The 19,934-nt window shown below is 34.1% G+C and overlaps 1 protein-coding gene across 3 annotated transcripts in view; it reads left to right on the top strand.

The window, feature by feature from the left end:
* LOC150100701 (sodium- and chloride-dependent glycine transporter 1-like) overlaps window positions 1-19,934 on the top strand; it is a 285,409-nt gene that overhangs the window by 138,332 nt on the left and 127,143 nt on the right. Inside the window, exon 1 of one of the 3 annotated variants that reach the window (XM_090402059.1) lies at window positions 9,697-9,833. The exons of the other annotated variants lie outside the window; for them this stretch is intronic. Within the exon in view, the coding sequence (XP_090258185.1) occupies window positions 9,795-9,833 (39 nt within the window). The 5' untranslated portion in view covers window positions 9,697-9,794. Of the gene's footprint in view, window positions 1-9,696; window positions 9,834-19,934 lie in introns of those variants that run through there. 3 annotated transcript variants of the gene reach the window in all.

Here is a 19,934-nt window from a genome sequence, read left to right as displayed (position 1 = left end):
TGCAAGTTGTACTTCATACACATAAACAAAAGTATCATTTTATCGGTCATTTTATTACACATTTAGTCTGCTGCAGAAAAGTATGTAAAAAAAAAAAAAGTAAATTTTTTCCTCTTTTTAATTTCAAACATCAAAAAGGTTATCGAACTTGTAGTATTCTACTGCAATTGTAGATGGATTGAAGGTCGCGAATATTTATAGATTGTAACTTTTATAAAAATACAATAGAAAGAAAGTTATTCAGATGAGCATTAATGGGAATAAATGAAGGGGAAGTTGATGGTTTGATGAATTGACGTCACGTATTTAAAGGTGTAGAAGGATGAATTACATACGATGACCGAGTCAAAATCGGTTGAACTTCAGCAGTTGGTTCCCTAAGTAATTTTTAAAAAAAATAAAAATAAAAGTTATATATCAGTATAGGTTCGATTTCTAAGTGGTATGTGGAGACATGACAATTAAAATTTAAAAAAAAACGTGTTAAACTTTTAAAAAATTTAATTGTTAAAGTTAAATTAAATTTATCCACCATGACGTCAGTTCATGAAGAATTGCCGTTTTGCAAAATAAATAAATAAAAAAATACGTCCCCCCCTCTCTTTTTTAATGGATGAATCCAATAAATTGGCTAATCGGTGTATATTAATTTCTAAATCATCATCTAAATGCAATAATATACGATTAAAAAAAAACTAATTAACAGTTGCAAGTTAAAATCTTTAACGAGAAGCAAATGTCGTTTTCGCAGCAGTCTCCCGCCATCTATATTGTTAACAGTAAAACACAAAAGCAACAATGAAAAAGCAAACTGTGTATTTGTTTAGAGATCATTTAATACTAACTGGGTCATGCGCAGAGAGCTGTCATTAATACAGCTGTGTCAATAACAATTAATTTTGGTAGATAAATTAATAATTATTCCTAGTATCAAATTTCGTTAAAACACTGTAATAAATCACATATAGATAACAATTACATCAAAACATTTTCTAAATTGTTTTATTTATTTAGATCAATTATTGGCAAATCTTCTCTGCTTGTTGACGATGCAGTAATGAGAGATATTCGTGTAATGCTATACGAAGTCAACTCAGGAACTTTTTTTTTTTTTTTCGTGTAGGATACAACATTAGGATTCCTTTAAGAAAGGCATTGAACTGTTATGTTGGATCCAAATTCCTTCTTTTAATGTCCTTTCGGGATGTATATAATAGTTGCATCCTTTCCCCTCAAATAAATCTTAGTTATGAGCCTCACTGACACCGATTGCATTCCTTCGAAACACATTCCGTGCGGTTATGTACGCAAAAAAAAAAAAAAAAAAAAAAAAAAAAAAATCCATGTCACAAAAAAATTGACATAAGTCACCAGAAATATTTATCAACTTTGCACTAGCATTTTTTTTCTTTTTATGCTCGTCAGACCACACATGAAGGTCAACGAGGATAGAGGTGGGTGGGAGGAAACAGATATGAGTGCAACACTTGCGAGTGGGGTCATAAAAATTCTGATCAAGTAGAGTTACTCACCCATTTTCAGATCACTGTTTGCAAACGAAGCTTTCATTCCGTCCGCTAGATGGCGGTTAATTCGCCTTCTCCCCCCCCTTCATAAATTTTCAGTCTAAGGCGAAATAGCAATTCTAACAATGACAGAAAGGAAAGGGTTGCAGTCCTTGACCTCTTCACTGCCTAACTGTGATGTCTTGTGGGTGTAACGTGGGAGAAGATGGGTGACAGAAGCAAAATGAGTCTCAGGTAATTTTAAAATAAAGGTCTGCTGACTTACAACAGTAGACCAACATCGGTGACTTATGTAAAACGATGCCATTGATAACTAGATAAAGTCATAATGCGAATAGTTATGACGTAAGCCATGTGACTTTGTATATTACGTCTATCAATTCCGTGTCTCCTGGTCAGAGTTGTAAATTTGTAGCTAATGCTGAGTCTATAATCTCCTTCCTCAAATCCCTTAATATATTAGCCATCTGTGTAGGCAAATAGAAACAGGATTAGAATCACTTCTTTTTTTTTACGATTCTCTCAACTTATTTTTTCTTTGAGTGTTTTGAGGTTGCTGTGCTGTGGAAAGAGGTTGTTTAATAAGTTCCGTATCATGACGGACTTAACCACCATTCTACTGCATCATGATTAGATTTTTATATCGGTTTCTTAGAAGAGTAGTATTCAACCTAATTCTGTCACCGAGCCCTTTTCTCAAAACGACATGGATTGGGTCATATATTCGCTGTTGAGTATTGTAGTTCATCTTATAATTAAATATAAGAAAAATAGTCCACTAGCCATATATAGAGTACATAAGGGCCCTTTAGTTTCTGTCTTTCTTGATAAAGGTTTCTGTCTGAGATCGTGCAGTATATCGATGTGTTTTATGAACCATTAATACTTAATATTCGTTAATTTTGTACTAATAAGAAATACATTTTTAATAAATAAATAACGGAGGGGGTTGTCTCAGGCGAAAATTCATCTCTCACCTAAAGACAATTACAAACATCCATGCCCAAGGCGAATTCAAACCCGCAACCTACTGATTGAGAACAGAAACGCTAACCACTCGGCCTATCAGGGCAGCAGTTAAAATAAATTAACCATTATGTAGATCGTTCTGTCTCAGTTAAAAAAAAAAAAATTACATGCCTTGAGATTTTTTAGCAGTCCCATAGATCATTGCGATGAAATAGATGACTTAAATTCATAATAGCATCAAAGAATTTCAATTTTTTCTATACTTGAAAAACTCTAATGCCGATACGATAATAAAAATATTGGCAATGGATTAAAAAATATGCAGAAGAACCATGTACAAATCTATTAGGTAGATTTTTAAAAATTCTCGGGGATTAAAATAATCTTTTCCAGTCCAGTCAAAGTCTGATTTTTTTTTTTTTTTAATTTCTGAAACGTACAATACCACGTAACATACCACGAGTTGCCCCAGTCCTGAAGAGAGAAACCATATGGGGGAATAACGATTTGTGCAGCATTCTTTTTTTTTAACTCTATCAATCGTATCCTTACAACGTAATCCACGTGGAACAGCTTACGAAGTTTGTTACGCATTGTGGGTTTCCTATTTTGAGCTGCACTACAAGAACACATTGAAGTGTTTAAAATATTTTAATAAGAATAATAATAGTAATTAAACAAACAATTCTGATATGGTTGTGTCATTAATATTAGGAAGTCGTCCAAGATTTTATCATCACACACACACACACACACGCACGCAGAGAGAGAGAGAGAGAGAGAGTTATGGAATGACTCCAATCTATACCAGACTGCGCTCACGATGACAAGTGCTAACACGAAAAGGCAATTAGAGGCTGTCGTAATACACATGCGCAGTAGTCTTAACAAACGATATGAAGGTACACGATCCAGGAAGAAAACAAAAGAGCAATTTCATGACCTTTAATATACAAAATATTCCAGGATACAAAAGGGTAATCAGCAAAACACATCGAGGGCTTTTGCAGACACAGTTAACCACTTAGGAAAACGAATCCTCTGCGTTATGAACTTTTAATAATAGTAATACGACATATAAATGATATCAAGACATAAGGATATTTTAGAAGGAAATATATTTGTTTTTTTTTCCCCCTGTTTTATCCAATTCTGTCAGTTTTTATACCCTCTGGCCTTAAGAACTGGAATTATGCAGGCAACTGTCATAGAAATCCCATATAGCGATGCCACATCATCTTCGCACGATATTAGACCTCTCGGTTTACTAGGGGAGTTCAATGACATAAGAATCTCTTTAAAAGTAAGAGATGTGCTCCAAAAGGAAAGAAGCAGGTTCAGACACGTCGTCTAACTGCGTGGATCGCAGGTGTTCTTGTGTTGTTTCCATAATCTGTTTTTGTGAACAATGTTGTTGGTCGGATGATCTAGTTTTCCGACTGCATCGAATAGTTCATTGACAGAGGAAGCAAAACAAAGGCGAAAAAAATAAAAATATATAAATGAAAACACTGTGGATACTCCAAGAAAAGATCTTTATATTGGATCATCAGTAAGAGACAGCAGACTGGAATGAAGTGTTATGAATAGAAGTGACTTAAAAACATTAATTAAGGTTTGGAGAACATGCGAAAGAAATATGGAGTGAGGCATGGTTAATTGTGCGAGTATAAAAGATTAATCGTATAGAAGACAAGACAAATAAAAAAGAGAAGAAAGAAAGGAAAAACGAAAATCTGTATGACAAAAGAAATACAGAAAGATCATAGAGTTTTTCAATGTTCTAAATCTCTTAATCTATTGATTAAAACTTAATCTCTGTTGTGGCATTTCAATGATCGTAGTAAATATGTACGACAATAAAAACTATCCATATTTTTAAAACAGGAAATATGTATTAATCTTCGCTTTTCTTGTTGAAAACAGCATAAATAGGCTTCCTTATAGTGATTTAAAATAAAGAATGTCTGATATTGTTGCATTTGTATAAGTTTGATGATCTAAAGTCGCGAGAACTTACTGGAAAATAAGTAAACATTAATAATAAATACCTAATTCATGTAAAGAAGGGGAAGAAAGTCACATTCATGTTAGTGAGGTCCTTTTAAAGAGGTCCCTACTCTTCCCCTTCTGATCCAGAAGGGGAAGAGTAGGGACCGCTCCTTCTCACAATAAATAGAAATCCAATTGAACACATATACCATAACATTGTACAAAGTAAACATTCCAAAACGAAGTAAATTATGGTCCATACAACAAAAAAGGTTAAAATAATAATAAATATTTCTATATTCCCATAATATACCAATCGCTTTTTCTAAACTTCATCAACCATCCCTTTCCAGAACTAAAATCAAGATCCATCACTAATTCACATTGATAGTCAATACGTCATTAACTTGCTTTTTTTTTCTAATTTGTCCTTCTGTCGTTTCACTGTTGTATTCTAGTTCATTTCAGACATTAAGCGGCGTCCACAGAGTCGATTTATAATGCAATATTCATATAACCCATTTTTCATGCTTGAAAATGGACCGAATAACCATTAACTAATCGATCTCTGTGATTTGATAATCGTTTTTGCAAAAGACATATAAGTGAATTGCCTTCATTTGATACCAAGAGACAGCATGATACAGTAAAATAACAAATCGATTGTTGTTGCGGTCAGTTTCAGGCGACGAAAAGCCTCAGTTTACAAGAGAAAAAAAAACTTTGTTTGATACTGGCAAAACCACCTTCAGATGAAAAGTCCTTAACAATATTTTTCTCAGCTGCTCTGAAACTAACCCCCGTCAACTTTTAAGGTAACAATTCACTTAAATTTAGGCTCTGTAAATAATAGTAAATACTGTAAATAAATAATTTAAAAGGTGTCTGGAAATGCTCCAAGACGTTTCTTTACTTTTTTTAAAAAAAAAAAAAAAAATCCTGAGCCCTACGGATGCCAGGAACAACAAGAAATGCCAGCGATGTGATCAGAATAAATGTAATCCAAATCTTCCCAGACAGAAATCCTAAATAATAATAATAAACATCTCCAAATATGACAGAAACAGTATCACTTCGCATCACAGAATAGTTAGAATTATAACATCACTACGGTATTCAACTACCTCCAGATAAAACTAGGAGTAATCCAGCTAGTTATCGATATTCTCATAGTATCAATTAAGATTCCGTATTTTCCATTCTGTGCACTTAGAAAAGTCAAGTTACTTTTTTCGATTAAAAAAAAAATTAAAAATCAAATAAAAAAAAATACACCTAACATAATATAATATATTCTAAATCTGTGTTCTATAAAACAAAAAACTAGAAATGTTTCAAGCTTCGTAAGTGGTGTTACGCAGGGAGATGAAAATCATTTCTCGTCCCTAAATACTTTCATAAATACGCATTTCACTATAAGGATTCGAACTCACAACCTGTTTTCAGACTGAAAAGCAGAGGGCGCTATCCACTCGGTCAATTAGGCCAGGAGGCTTATTCCCTATGCCTTAAAAACCATCAAAAATGACGTATCCAGGATCCAAATGAATTAAATGGACTCACTCTATAGCTATCGCATTAACAATCTTTTGATCTTCAATGACCTCATCAACAACGCTGACCTGCGTAAAAGGTGATCTTCATGAAGGCACCCATGACTCGTCTTTCTTCTCTTCCTTCCGGAAATAAATAAAAGAACCAGACAACCTACGAAGCGAATCGAAGCCTCCGCTTGTGCGTGACGAGATTTCACATAAAAATGCACACGTGATTAATGTGTTTTAAAACGTTTTTTCTTTTTTGTTGCATGTAGGCAATTAGAGCTTTCATATGAGACCACTTGAGGAGCGATGATATCTTCATTAGAATTTTACGCACAATGCAAAAGCACCGGCTAAGTTTTTTGCATTCCATTTTGGCACAAGTACCCCAAGCCTGCAATATCACCAACGATATCGAGGATCGTTTTCAATCCACGACAAGATTTTCCGATATCGAAGTAGAATCAGTTCTAATTACCAATATTCTAAAGCTACTAGGATTATTTTCAAATGTTTATTGTTAAATTATCAATTTAACAATTAATATTATGAAACAATTCAACAATTAAAAAATGCAACAATTATCAAACAGTTTTTTGTTGATAGATTTCCCTAATAACTGTAAAGTTAGCAAACTTGGATTTAATTTGATTACAAAGATAATGGGGCCTTGTTTTCGCATCATAATGTAATGATAACGTTTTGCAAATACTCGCAAACATTGCAACCACAATAGACATTTTGGTTACAATATTTATTCTTTTTCCCCCCCTCTACACAACTTCGTGGAATACAATAATATTGCTTAATAATACAATTGCAAACGAATCGTTTGTATTTTAATTTACCGACTCATTTTTAGTCCATTTTCAGCAAATTTCATACCATTTATTGACAGTTAGAGGTCATCCACCTAATATCCACCAAAACATTTTCATTCTCGTCTCTTCTTGGTGTCATTATCAACGATGGGTGTTCCCATTCCTTTCTCTCCTCCCTCCATCTGCTTTATGAGTCAAATATAGGGAACTGTACATCAGCAGACGGTTGGCTAGACGATGTTCAACGATGCAATGCCAGGAAAGTCCACTGTGGCTAATATCTTCCCATGTGCTCTGTATTTATTGTTTACACTGGGGAGTTTAATGCCGACACCACCAAATATTCTGGCCAGTGTCGTATCGCATGAGCTAGTCAAACTCACTTCCATATATTGACCCAAATGACTGGAATTGTCGGTAACTAATAGTTTTTTTTTTTCTTTCCTGTTCTTTTAACTTCGAATGATGCGATATAAACTGCGATAAATTACCGTTAACCCACATACAACGTTTTAGTATTTATTTTATTTTTTCTTTCAAATGTATGTTCTAAATTTCTCCCTCCTCCACGTCTCGTGCCAGCCAGACCTCCCATATGTCGTGTCTGTGCCAAGTCACGCAAAGCAGTCTCAACAGCACCCCCAGATCATTTGGCAAGTTGCCAGCATTAGTGCATGAGTCCGATGTGTCTCCCCTTCCCCCCCTCTTGTCGTCCCCCCTGTACTTTCCTCCCGTTAGCACTTCCCCCTTCTCTGCTGTACCGACCGCTTTGGTGGGAGTGCGTAAGTTGATTCATCAAAAGGGCACACTCTTGTGTATGTGTATGTGCGCGCGCGCGGCGTATACTACGTAGTACCACGAGCTGTTAGTAAACATAGTGACGTCACAAGGATTGAGTTTCTCGGTTAAAATGCGAAACGACTATTCCGTAAGGCATCGATTGGGAAAATGGTATATGCAACCCATGCGTTGGTGGTGCTACGGACAACTTCATCTTTCAACCATTTATAAATAAGAACGATGCAAGAGAGAAGGATGCCGAGGGGTGGAAGCAAGTATACGGCGTAAATCAAGACAGAAAACCACAGATAAATGATGTCTCGTTGTCTAGAAAGTTGAACATGCGATTCTACTAGAATGTGGCTCGTATTGCTAGAACACATTTGGGAATCCATTGTGTGTATGTGTGTGATCGTAGTTCAGTAACTTCATATATCCAAGTACTGTTTATCACACGTTGGCACTCGTTTAAACAATGAAACCTTGAAAATGAAATTTTCAAGTTTCCTAAAACTGTGTGTGTGTGTGTGTGTGTGTGCGCGCGTGCGTGCGTGCGCGCGCGAGCTCGCATGAAAATGTAGAAAAATAAACGAGGAAACCCACATATCAGGTTTAAGCTGGATTTGTATACAGAATTTCCTGTGGATGGTTTATATTTAGGCATTCCTCAAGGGAAATATGAAACAGGTGTTTGTTGACCTAAAATAAGGTCTCTTGTGCTGTTTTAAGTTAAAATAGCACAACTCAAAATGCAACTTCACAAAAACTCTAACTGGACGATGTATCCAAACCTATTTATGTATTTTAATGAATGGTTTTCTGTCGCTTCAACAAAAGGGAAAAAATAATAAAATAATATATATATATCAACAGTCCTTTTTTTTGTTTACATCATCGTGTAGAGCTTGTTATTAAAAAAAACTGAAAAATAAATACTGTATAGGAATGTATTGAGGTAAATAATAAGGAAATGTTAATTCATCTATGATTTTATATATCGGCGACTATACACGAGACAAAATACCATAAAATAAAGAAAAAGTATTGCTTTTGGAAAGAAAGAAAAAAAAAAAACTTGCCGCAAAATGTTTGAACTGAGAAGGTACCAGTCCCCACCCTATAATATCTCCATGTAAAGGCATGTTGCCAAGAATCTACATCCTAGACGAACGACTTGGCTGTCTTCCATTCTAGAAGTAGGCGCCACACGGCTTTGAAACCTGCATTCCTGGTTCTTTCGTTTTCTCTTTCTTTCTTTCTTTTACATATTCCTTTTTTTTTTCCCTTTCAGACTGTGTAGGCGCCACAGGAGCACGCCCTCTTTCCCTCCCCCCCATAACTCTTCCTCCCCCCCTTACACGCCGCTATCAATCGATACTGAATGTCGCTGTAATTAGTACAAAGATTTATAATAGAAACGCCTAATGTCGCTCGAGTTATTTCCTTGGAAGCCGTCTAGTACGAGAGTATTTAAACAATCTCCCTTTCCCCCCACTCCCTATAAACCTTTTATGAAGAACAGACAGAGACTAGAGGTCAAACAGGCGCAAACAAACAAACAAGAAAAAAAAATGTTTGTAAACAAGGTCCTTTACACATTTATTTTCTGCCCCCCACCCCTTAAATCCCCTTCTTTCTGACTGAGGTTCCGGACGATTTGTAGCGGCAAAACTGGTATAGCCGGCCTAGTCAAAGGCCATCGACTTTTCTATTTTTCCCGCCTGCCGACGGCCAATCAATAGTTGTAATGTGGAAAAATTCCACGCGCGCGCGCGCGCACCCTAGTTGTCCCCGTGGTATTCACCAAGAGAGAGAAAGAGAGAGAGAGAGAGAGAGAGAGAGGCGGGAAGTGTGCCAAAACAGTAGTACCTCTATCTCGTTCATTAAGGTCCTACCCACGTTGAAAACAGGTGGCGAATCAGAAGTTTGGCGCCAATGACACAACACCACGTCCTGCAGCCATTGGTCCTCGTAGCAGACTGTCTACTAGAGAAGGAGGAGGAACTATAAATACCAAACACAATATTATAATGATGTTGTAAGACGCTGAGGTTTCTGTGCAGCGAGGAGAAAACACACATTCAACGTTGCAAATCGCAAAAACAGGATTCTAAAATATCTAATTGTTTTCTTTTTGTTAAAAAAACAACAATCCTAAGGTCATCATGGACACAGAAAAGGGACGTGTCTTCAAATTTAGCAAGGTAAGAAACCGTAGTGTTTATTGGTAGTGGTTTCTCTCTGTGTTTGCATCGCGTTACCCTGCACGTCAATGCTTTGTTGTGGAAACACTCAACGCATCCCCAGACTATCTAGGGCGAATATACCATATGTTAACGGATTTCAGGGGAAAATTCACCTCAAATGTTGATAGATTTTTTTTTGGACGTGATATCGAATGCACCTGAGTGTGATTTTTGTGCTAATTGAATAACGTTTCGAGTGTTTAATGTTACAAAGTACGTAGTACAAGGTTTTGACGCAATGAATGAAATTCAGGATTAAATATTATATGATGGAGTCACTCCAAGTGAGAATCCAAAAGTATTTCTTGTAATTAAACGTATAATAAATATTCAAAAGTTATCAAATGTAAATACTCTAAGCCTAACATTGAAAATAATTTTAATAAGATAGGCCTAACATTTTTAGTTAACTTACTGCATTAGTTAACACTGATAAATTTCTTGAGAAGCACAAATACAGATTTATTGATTATTGTTCGTGATGAGTTGTATTTCTCTGCTGTAGGATTTGACTGCACTTCAGCAAAAACAATGTTATTAATCTGGCAATCTGTGAATGTGGTAATATATAAAACTTCCTGTTGTAATTTAGTCATAACCTTTAACATTTATCCCATAATAGAAAAAAAAAATCGGTTTATATTTCAAATCGTTTTAAAAGTTTCATTAACTCAAAAGATAAGCTAACAATTTAATAGTTAATAAATTTGGTCTGTAATATAATAAGTTATATCGCTAAGTGCAAAAGATGGTCCTTCCTTTTAGGTGTTGCACAGTTTTATTAACTATTTTATAAAATAGTTATTTATAACCGGTTGTAAAGTCCATAATTTCTAAAATGAATGCAAAAGATGGCCTTCAAAATATCATAAAAATAATTTCTATAGACCTTTCATTTTATTTAAATAGACAGTAAATATTTTTTTAAATTTAGTATTTTATTTATTTCTTTTTTCATAAAAGTTTCACCGTAAATAACAACAAAAACGGAAATAAAGTAAACCTACATGGTAAAGTCGGCCAAACGAAAATGATGATAGCTCAGTGCTGCCCTCTTGTGTTCCAATAAATTATTATTTATCTCTTCATGCATGAAAGTGCGTATAGTAATTGCCCAGTGTGAAATCAACAGTTCGGAATGTTCGATAAAAAGGATTGAAAAATTATCCAGTTTAGTCTCGCGTGTTTTTATAGTGACTAAAGATAAGACGAAGTTTGGTACGAATATTAATAAAAAAAAAAAAGTATTATCAAGCATCATTAGTCGATAACCGGAAGAAAGTTGTTGAACTGTAAAAGAAATTAAATGGAAATCCTCATAGGAAGTAAAAGAGGAAAAAAACAGTTATCATTTAATAAATAAATTACAATAAAATATATTAATAGTTAAAGATTTAAAAATATTTGATATAGACTATTGGTCGAATTGGTATTTCCTCAGCAACATTCCATAAAGACACACAGGGAAAAAAACGGCGCCCCCTGGTGATAAAATTATTAAATCCTATCTTGGAAAGTTCAATGTTTCTAATTTGGTCTTATGTCTTCCATATGGTGACGCCCATAAGTTGTCATGGCAACGGCTAGTTAATAGTTTTAAGTACAGTGTAATCCCATTTATCTCGTTTGAAGTTCACGAAATTTTGTGAACTTTCCTAAGCCTTTTATTAGCGTTCCTCTATGCTATTTCGTAAACTAAAAAAAAAAAAAAAAAAAAAAAAAAAAAAAAAACTCCGTATGTGAAGACACGACAATCTTGGTAAATACGAGTAAAAGCTTAGAACTATAAGTGAAGACGCTAAATTTTATTTGGAACAACAACAATCAAAAATTAATTTTCTTTTTTGAAAAGTAACTTTTCGAATTTCTACGTGCTCAGATAGACGGAAAAATTTATATAATATATGTTGGATCGAGTAGTATTGAGGTAAAGAAAGTACTTAATATGTTGGCGGTCATATAATATTCAATAAATAAATTGTTCAACTGAATAAATATTCAATAACTTTTTTTCCTCATCTACTGTAGCTTGTTTATTTTTAATTCTCTATCCGTTTTATTAGTCTCTCTCTCTTTTATTCTTTCATTTCACTCTCCTGCTACTGACAAAATAACCAGACTGCGATGTAATTAATTATAGACAAAACGTGCTAATTTTATGTAATCAGAGAAAACTTATGCGACTTTTTTTTATTTTAGTTTTTATTGATCATACCCATGAAAGGTTTTGAACCTATTGTACATAAGTAAAGTGAGTGGGCTAAGACTGATAACGTAAAACTAATGTTTCCATGATAAAACATTGAAACCAAAACAAATAAATGAACCAAAAGTCTTAAAATGAATTTTGGGATTAAGCCTTTTATTTAGTAATAATTAATTCACTGTTATTTTTAAAAACAAAGCATTTACTAAATAAGCAAAAAAATAAATGCTACAATTTCGATTGTTGAGATAGCGCGAGAGATCACACTGGTAAATTTCAACTTTTTCCCTTTATGACGTAATTCAGCAATAACCAATCGGAGAGGCACTAGTCATATATTGCCTATAATGCAATCCTCTGGTGATAAAATTGTTAAATTCTATATCTGAAATTCAATAGTTTATATTCTATAATTCTATCTGAAAGCATCAATACATTTCGCGTAAAATTATAATTTGTAGTTAGTGATTGATTTACATGTTCATCATGGGAAGCAAAATTCTGCATTAAATATCTTTTATTATTTTTTTAAAAATTTAAACATATGTCTTGTTTAAAACATTGAATCTACTTTTTTTTTCTTAATCGTAATACTGATTTTTTAAATCTTATTTTGTATGTAATACTGGCTATTTTCCATAAACTAGCCAACACAAAGCGTAACGTAAACAAATAGATTCAGCGGTTTATTGGGAAAAAAAAATTCCTAGCTTAGTTCAAAGATTTATATGATACCAAAGATGAGTTCTTCGATTTACTTCACAATAACAAAATACATTTTAATCTCCACGACTTTGAAATCAAAGACTCCAAGTGTTTTTTTTTTATTTTTTTTATGACATCCTTAAAAACACCTTCTCTGCAATGACGTATCGTAAAGCCGCGAAGTCTTCCATTCAAACACTGTTTCTCCTTTTAAATCAGAGATTCCATTGTATAAATCGCCACACTTCTATTCGGCCTTCGTTGTAATGAAAGAACCCAAAATCTTTCTTCATTCCATTTGGAATTTAAGATAATCTGAGATAAAATATAAAATAATGCAATAGAACGTACGGGGGGTGGGAGGGGGAAGGAGGATAGACACAATGAAAGATGTGCCAAAGGCAGCGTGTGACGTCACGAACAACACTAGCTTGTTTTACTGCTTCAATCGATCCATATAGGAGCTACGTAAAGTGGATGTACACAACAGAGCATGGTTAGGACCGAGGTCAACATTCTCGGTGTCTACAAGTTTCCCTCCGTGGCGTATATTAAGGAAAAACAAACGTAGCCATAGACAAAAGGCGTGGCTTGCAGACTGACGAGATTTTAAAGATTTCAAGAAATTAGTTTGCTATCAAATACACGAAATAAACAATAGATGGAACAATGGACAAGCTTTCCACATTTTGTTGAAATTGTACTATTCAATGAATACAAGGTTTAATCGATAAAATACTTCAGTCTTCTGCCTTCCCCAAGTGCGTCAGTGCTATAAACGAAACAGTTAAATCATAAAATTTGGTTTTCATTTTTGAAATTATAATAAAAAGTATAAGTTTAGTTAAACCGTATATTTATATAAACCTGTTTTTCCTGCGTTAAAGTATGTGACGTAGAGCAGGTATTAGGCTTTATAGCGAAATTTACGCGCTATCTTACATCATAAAGTTTACGATTTCACAATCTGTTGCGTCGATCGACAGCAGTAACATAATTACTAGCTATTTCATACACCGTTTAGAGCCGAAAAACGATGAAATTAATAATTCTGAAATTTTTGAAATGTCATTACTTTTTGAATGTGTATACTAGTGCTAAAAAGGCATGTTTAAGATTAACAATTATAAACCTTTAAAAAAAAAAAAACTCATATAAAAGAAGAAATATGCTTCGTAACAAAAGAGAGGGGAGGAGGGATTTCGGCTGAGTAAATAATACTTAATAATACGATTTGAAAATAGAAGCGTTCGTCTAAATTACTGGGTCAGAAGGTCTATCTCCATTCTCACATACGAAAGTATAAAAACGCCAAAACGATTTTTTTTTTCAATATCTAAATAAAAATGTAGCTACATGTACCGTCTTTTAGTGTTATGAGTTATAATAATAATAAAATACACGTTTAAAAATATTTATGCCTTTGCACTAATCTAGAAATGGAAATTTCATTGGTGGATGGTATTCGTCAAGAATAATCAATAGTCCCATCTGGTGTAGACAGACTTTCTTATACTACAAAGACAATTTTTAACGTTCTAGTTAAATTTTAGCATTCTTAAATATTTCGTTCAAATTCACCAGTACAATGAATAAGGATCTTTTCTCCTCTAGCGTATTAGCCTTCAACTTTTCTATGATATTGCTAGAAAGGTCCATTTTTTTTCTTTTTCCATTAGTTACCTACAAAGGTATTTATACAATAGTTACATCGATCTTCTTTATTAGATTATAATTTTAATAGGCATTCTTATTAAACCCATCATGAATAGTCCGGTATAATGTTCTGTATAATTACTGCACCACTATGATCTTTGATGATAGTTGATCTCTGCACAGAATATCCCTGATAATAATTGCTGTTAGTTCCTAATAACAATCAAGGACAACTATTAAGTAGTGTTCTATATTGAAAAGGGTCCTCATAAATAAATCCAGTAAATGATATCGCATATAAAACGGTGAGGAAAAAACTATTAATACAAACACTGTATAACCTTGACCTTTTGAGGAAAAGCAACAGAGAAAGAAAGATTAAATTGATTGCTGTCATGCCCTTACAGATTTTTTTTGTCTCTCTGAAATGTCTTTCTAGTTTGATTCCATTAATGGTAGGTTGTAGTCTATATTTTCCATCTTCTTTCAGAGATGAGATATCGTAATTATCTGTTTGAGATACAAACTTGTGAATCTTTTTTTTTTTTTTCATCACGCGAGTGCTATTGACAACGAACAGGAAGACCTATTATCAATCAACATTTATGTATTTCTTTTTAAGTTAAACATCTGTATGGTGTTTACGTTTTATTGACTGGAGAAGGTGGATTTTTTTTTTTTTTCTCTCCCGCTGACACCCAACAGAAAAACACGAATTTTCGCCTTATAAGGCGCTACTGAAAAACTTCAAGCGACAAACACTTTTTGTTATTTGTATCTACACAGACATTCAGACTCCAAAGACCTCTAAAATGTTCTATTTCCATTCTTTCTTTATCGCTTACTTCTTCCGTTTTGCCAGGCCTCGTTTTTGAAAATTGTCCCAAGCGTAGGTGTGGAAAAGTTCATAGAATGGTGTATCCACCCAAGTGATTCACAAACAGGAAGGTTTGGCTATTGTTGGACAACTCCCATGCATACCGGTACACAAGACACCAACACTTTGTATTAAAAAAAAAAAAAGTCATTTTCTAAACTATAAAAAAAAGGCCAATTTTTAAATAAATAAAAAACACCAAAAGTTTCACTTATCCTGAAATATAAAAGTATTGATTATTATGTGTGGCCTTGAAAATAAGAAAATTTCTTATTTTCTTAATTTTACATGATTATTCTGCATACGTCAAGGAATGCAACAAAATTATAAATAAAAATAATTATTCTCACACCGAACAATATGCGAAATTCTAAACGCATAATATCATTCGTTCTTTCTGTCTATTGCAATATGTAATGAACTAGTAATTTGTTTCTTAATCCATTCTTGACCTATAATGCATATCATTAATAGTCTTAATCGAATTTCTTTTTTTTTTCTTTTTTTTTATTCATTTTTATTCCGGCCTTTCTCTTCGCTGACATAAAATTTACAACAGATCTCAAGGACAACATGTGTATACTTCATAACCTGTACTTGCCTCAACCTACATAGAAAAATCACTTTATGGTTACGTTGAATAACCTTGATGGTATTAACTTGGTTGATTCTTTTATAATGTTAGTCAATTGGTTCAAAGTCGTGTTTCGCAGAATAATAATAGGTAAGAAATAAAAATAGTAGTTTTAATAGCGTAGTTAAGAGGTTATAGAATGATGATGTATGAGACTAATGAGATTGTATGCTGTTCTTTAGAGGATTTTTTTGAAAAAAATATCAAAAGCTTATTCAGTCAGTACTGAATAGAACTCGCTTATAATCAGGGAATAACGGTATAGTTGTTATACAATAGAGCTTCTATTGTATAACAACTTGGCAAGGATTTTAATATCGTCATCAATGCGTATCATGATAGTAATGTTACGTCAATGATGATCACGTGCATAAGATTTTTTTTCTTGGAGGAGTTCACTATGCTAAAAACTTTTTAAACAGCCTCATTAGTCTACTTTGGGAGAGTGAAATCAAGTTTCACTGACGTGCAAACTTGGAAAAATTTGAAAGAATTTGGATGGATAGAAAGTAATGGAGAGCTTTGATCCGCCTGGTTTGTGTTGGAGCAACAATTGTTGATAAGAAGAAGCAACAGACAAAAGCTGCAAGCTGTGTTGGAGAAATATATTTCTAATATCATACACTATTGGCTTTTTTAAGACCAACATTGAATTAATATATTGTTATGCGATTAATGTTCAAATATTGTAACGTTTCATCAGTTCCCACTGAAATTACGCAGTTCTTCAGATATAACATCACATAATAACATTTATATCTGATGAGTATTTAATAATACTTCAAATACGTGTTTAGGGGCATTTATATCTGGCCACAAATGCTCGTAGAACATAAATTTTGTTTTGAGTTGTAAATGGATTAAAATTCATTTCTGTCACTTTTTCCTTTGTTGTAATTTACAGGAGGGCGTGGCTGCATCCACCGTACTAGATTTCAATTCACTGTACTCAATTGAACGCAAGAAAATGGTTTACTCACGTATTCCTATCTATTCTATCCTAGAACTCTTGGATTTCCTTCAAAACGAACTTGCAAATGAACTAGTTCGAAGTGGTTACACTTCGAACTAGTCCAGTTGCAAGGTCAACAGCCCATGGTCCACATTTTCGTCATATAAGACCCTTGCTTGAGTTGCATTTTAAAGACTTTGATTATTCAGTTTGTTTGATAGGAAGATATGGTGAGTCAACAAATAGACAAGCCATCTGACCCCCTTTATTTCAGCCACATTTTCGTTGTCCTTGATCTGAATAACGATCTCTCTCTCTCTCTCTCTCTCTCTCTCTGAATGTGTATGTTACATCTATCGACCATGTCAAGTGTGGTCAGACAGACAACTGCAGTCTAGCTGCACGCTGAAGTTATCGATCCTAGCACGTATTACCTTGTTTAAAGGCCACGCATTCAGTCTCCCTATCACGCAGTCTCTGAGAACGAGGCTAAATCGCGTTTATTTCGGGAATCATCTAGCCTGCAAATTACTTTTGGTTAGGAAATGTTTTATGGTTCAGGATGCAATATACTTAGCCATGTTGCTCACAAATATAAGGGGGGGGGGGGAGGGAAACAGAAAATCAAACCGAACCTTTAAAATTGACTTTTCAAGAGAATGTAAAAAAAAAAAAAAAAAACTGTTCTAAAAGAATACTTTCAAGTAATATAATTACAATAAATAAGACAATGTTATCTGCATACTTTAAACTGTATGTGCATACACACATATATAACGCCAACAAAAGATATAAAGCAAGTTGCATAAAAAATTGTGACGTATTACATCTGCCACTACGGTTGATACTTCTACTTGAAAAAAAAAAAATGGAAGTTTTCTGCTCAGTATTCATTACAGGTTTTGCTAAGCGGGTACTAGCTATAGGGGTGGGTCTTGCCAGACAGGAAATGTTCGGAAAAGTCCTTGCTAATTTAGAGCATGTCTTAGACTTGTACCCATGCGCTGTTATTTATGCAATAGGAGGGGGGGGGGGCTTCTTATATACTGTGGTAGCTGTTAGGCGTAGCCTTCGGTAGCCGTGCAATTATGTGCGAAATAGGAAGCTAAAACACGGGAGATTTTAAACAGATGGTCAGAACCTGTTGCTGAATGCATTGTTTTGAGACCATAGATAAAGATCAAGTTAACATCTGCGATTAAGAAAAAATATATATATTCTTATCTCGGATCTCCTTTCGAAGTGAAACTCATCATCTTCAAGGCGTTGCTAGACAGTCCCGTTTTCCTGGGTTCAATTCATGATTCGAATCTAGTTCAAGAGATTTTATTCAATATATTTTTCTTTTTTCATATTCGCATAGTCATATTACAAAACCTTATGCGTATCGCTAAAGGAAGATTGTTTTTTGTTGCTGGCTAAGTATAAAAATGATTACTATTAGTGCAATGGAAATTAATTAATTGTAATGTAATTAGTGCAATAGTAAATGTTAATAAAAAAAATAAAAATCAGACGCTAGGAATTACTGTTTATCAAGAATCATGGCAGTGACTCTTTAGCCAAGTACTAATCACTTGCTTCAAGGAATCATTAATGCAAAATTCGACCTTCTGTTTCCAGATTGTATATTAATGACCCAATACTTTTATTCGAAGAAAGTACCCACAGGATACCTCTCAAAAGGGGGGGGGGTTGCTTCTCTATTTGTCCTTTTCTCCCTGTACGACCACAGCTCAAATCGCGATGAATTTATTCACATTGCTTGCACTCACAACATCCAATGGCAATCCATTCCAATCACGCACCACCCTCTGAGAGAAAAATCTGACCTGCACCCTTCTTGGCAGCCTTCATTCTCAGCTTCCAAGGATGCCCTCTGATCCTTTCCCCACCCTCCATAAATTGAAAAATTCCATTATTTGAAATCTTGTATGACCCTTTCAGAAGTTTGTAAGTCTCAATCACATCACCATCTTTCTCCTGTTTGCTAGTGTGTGTGCAATCTACATGATATCATAATCTGAATATCATTTTTAACACTCGCCTTTGTACTCTCTCCAATATATCAGAATCACAACGGAAACCAGCAGACCAGACCTGCGCACAACAGTCCAAGTGAGGCCTTATCAATGCCTTGTAAAGAGGCAAAATAACATCCTTATCTTTACATGTGAACGTTCGTTTGAGCATTGCAATTATCTTTTGAGTTGTATTTGCAATCTTTGCCACATGGCCCCTGAGCTTCAACTTCCTATCTATTAACACTCCAAGATCTCTAGCCTCATCAGTTTCTTCTAGCCTAATCCCACCAATATAAGTCGACATTGGATATCTAATCATGCCGAAGTGAATGACTTTACATTTACTGACACTCATTTTCCCATGCTCATCACATATGAGTGATGTAAACAAAAAGACACAAGTGATCCACACACTGAAAATTTAAGTCTACAAACAAACATATCACTAAGAAAACTAATAATTAAAATAATGGCAGCTAACCCTTCTACTATTTTTCCGCACACTTAAACTGACATTTTTACGTAGACATTTTTAGAAGATGTACTTTTTTAATATGTGCCTCGCACGAAAAGTTAATCTTAATCACTTTATTTTATCCTTCAGTAGATAAAATCAACGAAATCCACACTTTTCTTTTATGTCATTCGTTCTTTTACAAACTGCACATTCACTCTTTTATCAAGAATTTCTAAAAGCTTTGCTTGAATTGCATTATATTTAACTCTTCACTAGGTAATCCATTCCATCTATTCCTGATTCTTTTTGCTGAAATAGTATTCCTCAAATTAACCTGTTATTCCGATGTTCGATTTTAAAAGTGCAGCCTATTGGAATGCTTGTTTTTCCTCCACTTCAAAAAAAAGAAAAAAAAAATCCACTATTAAATAATCCAATTTATTCCCTTGCAGATCCGTATCCTATCCTTACGAAGATTTCTTGTTTCTAACAAATGAAGTTCACAAATTCCTACCATCAGTTTCAATTACCATTGCTGTCGCTCTCCT

The sequence above is a fragment of the Typopeltis vanoorti genome, chromosome 12, assembly GCF_054136105.1.
Source record: "Typopeltis vanoorti isolate ZY-2024b chromosome 12, IOZ_Tvanoo_1.0, whole genome shotgun sequence".
Taxonomy (NCBI): Eukaryota; Metazoa; Arthropoda; class Arachnida; order Uropygi; family Thelyphonidae; genus Typopeltis; species Typopeltis vanoorti.
The sequence above is the reverse complement of the archived record's forward strand: the minus strand, read 5'-3'. Positions and strand labels throughout refer to the sequence as shown.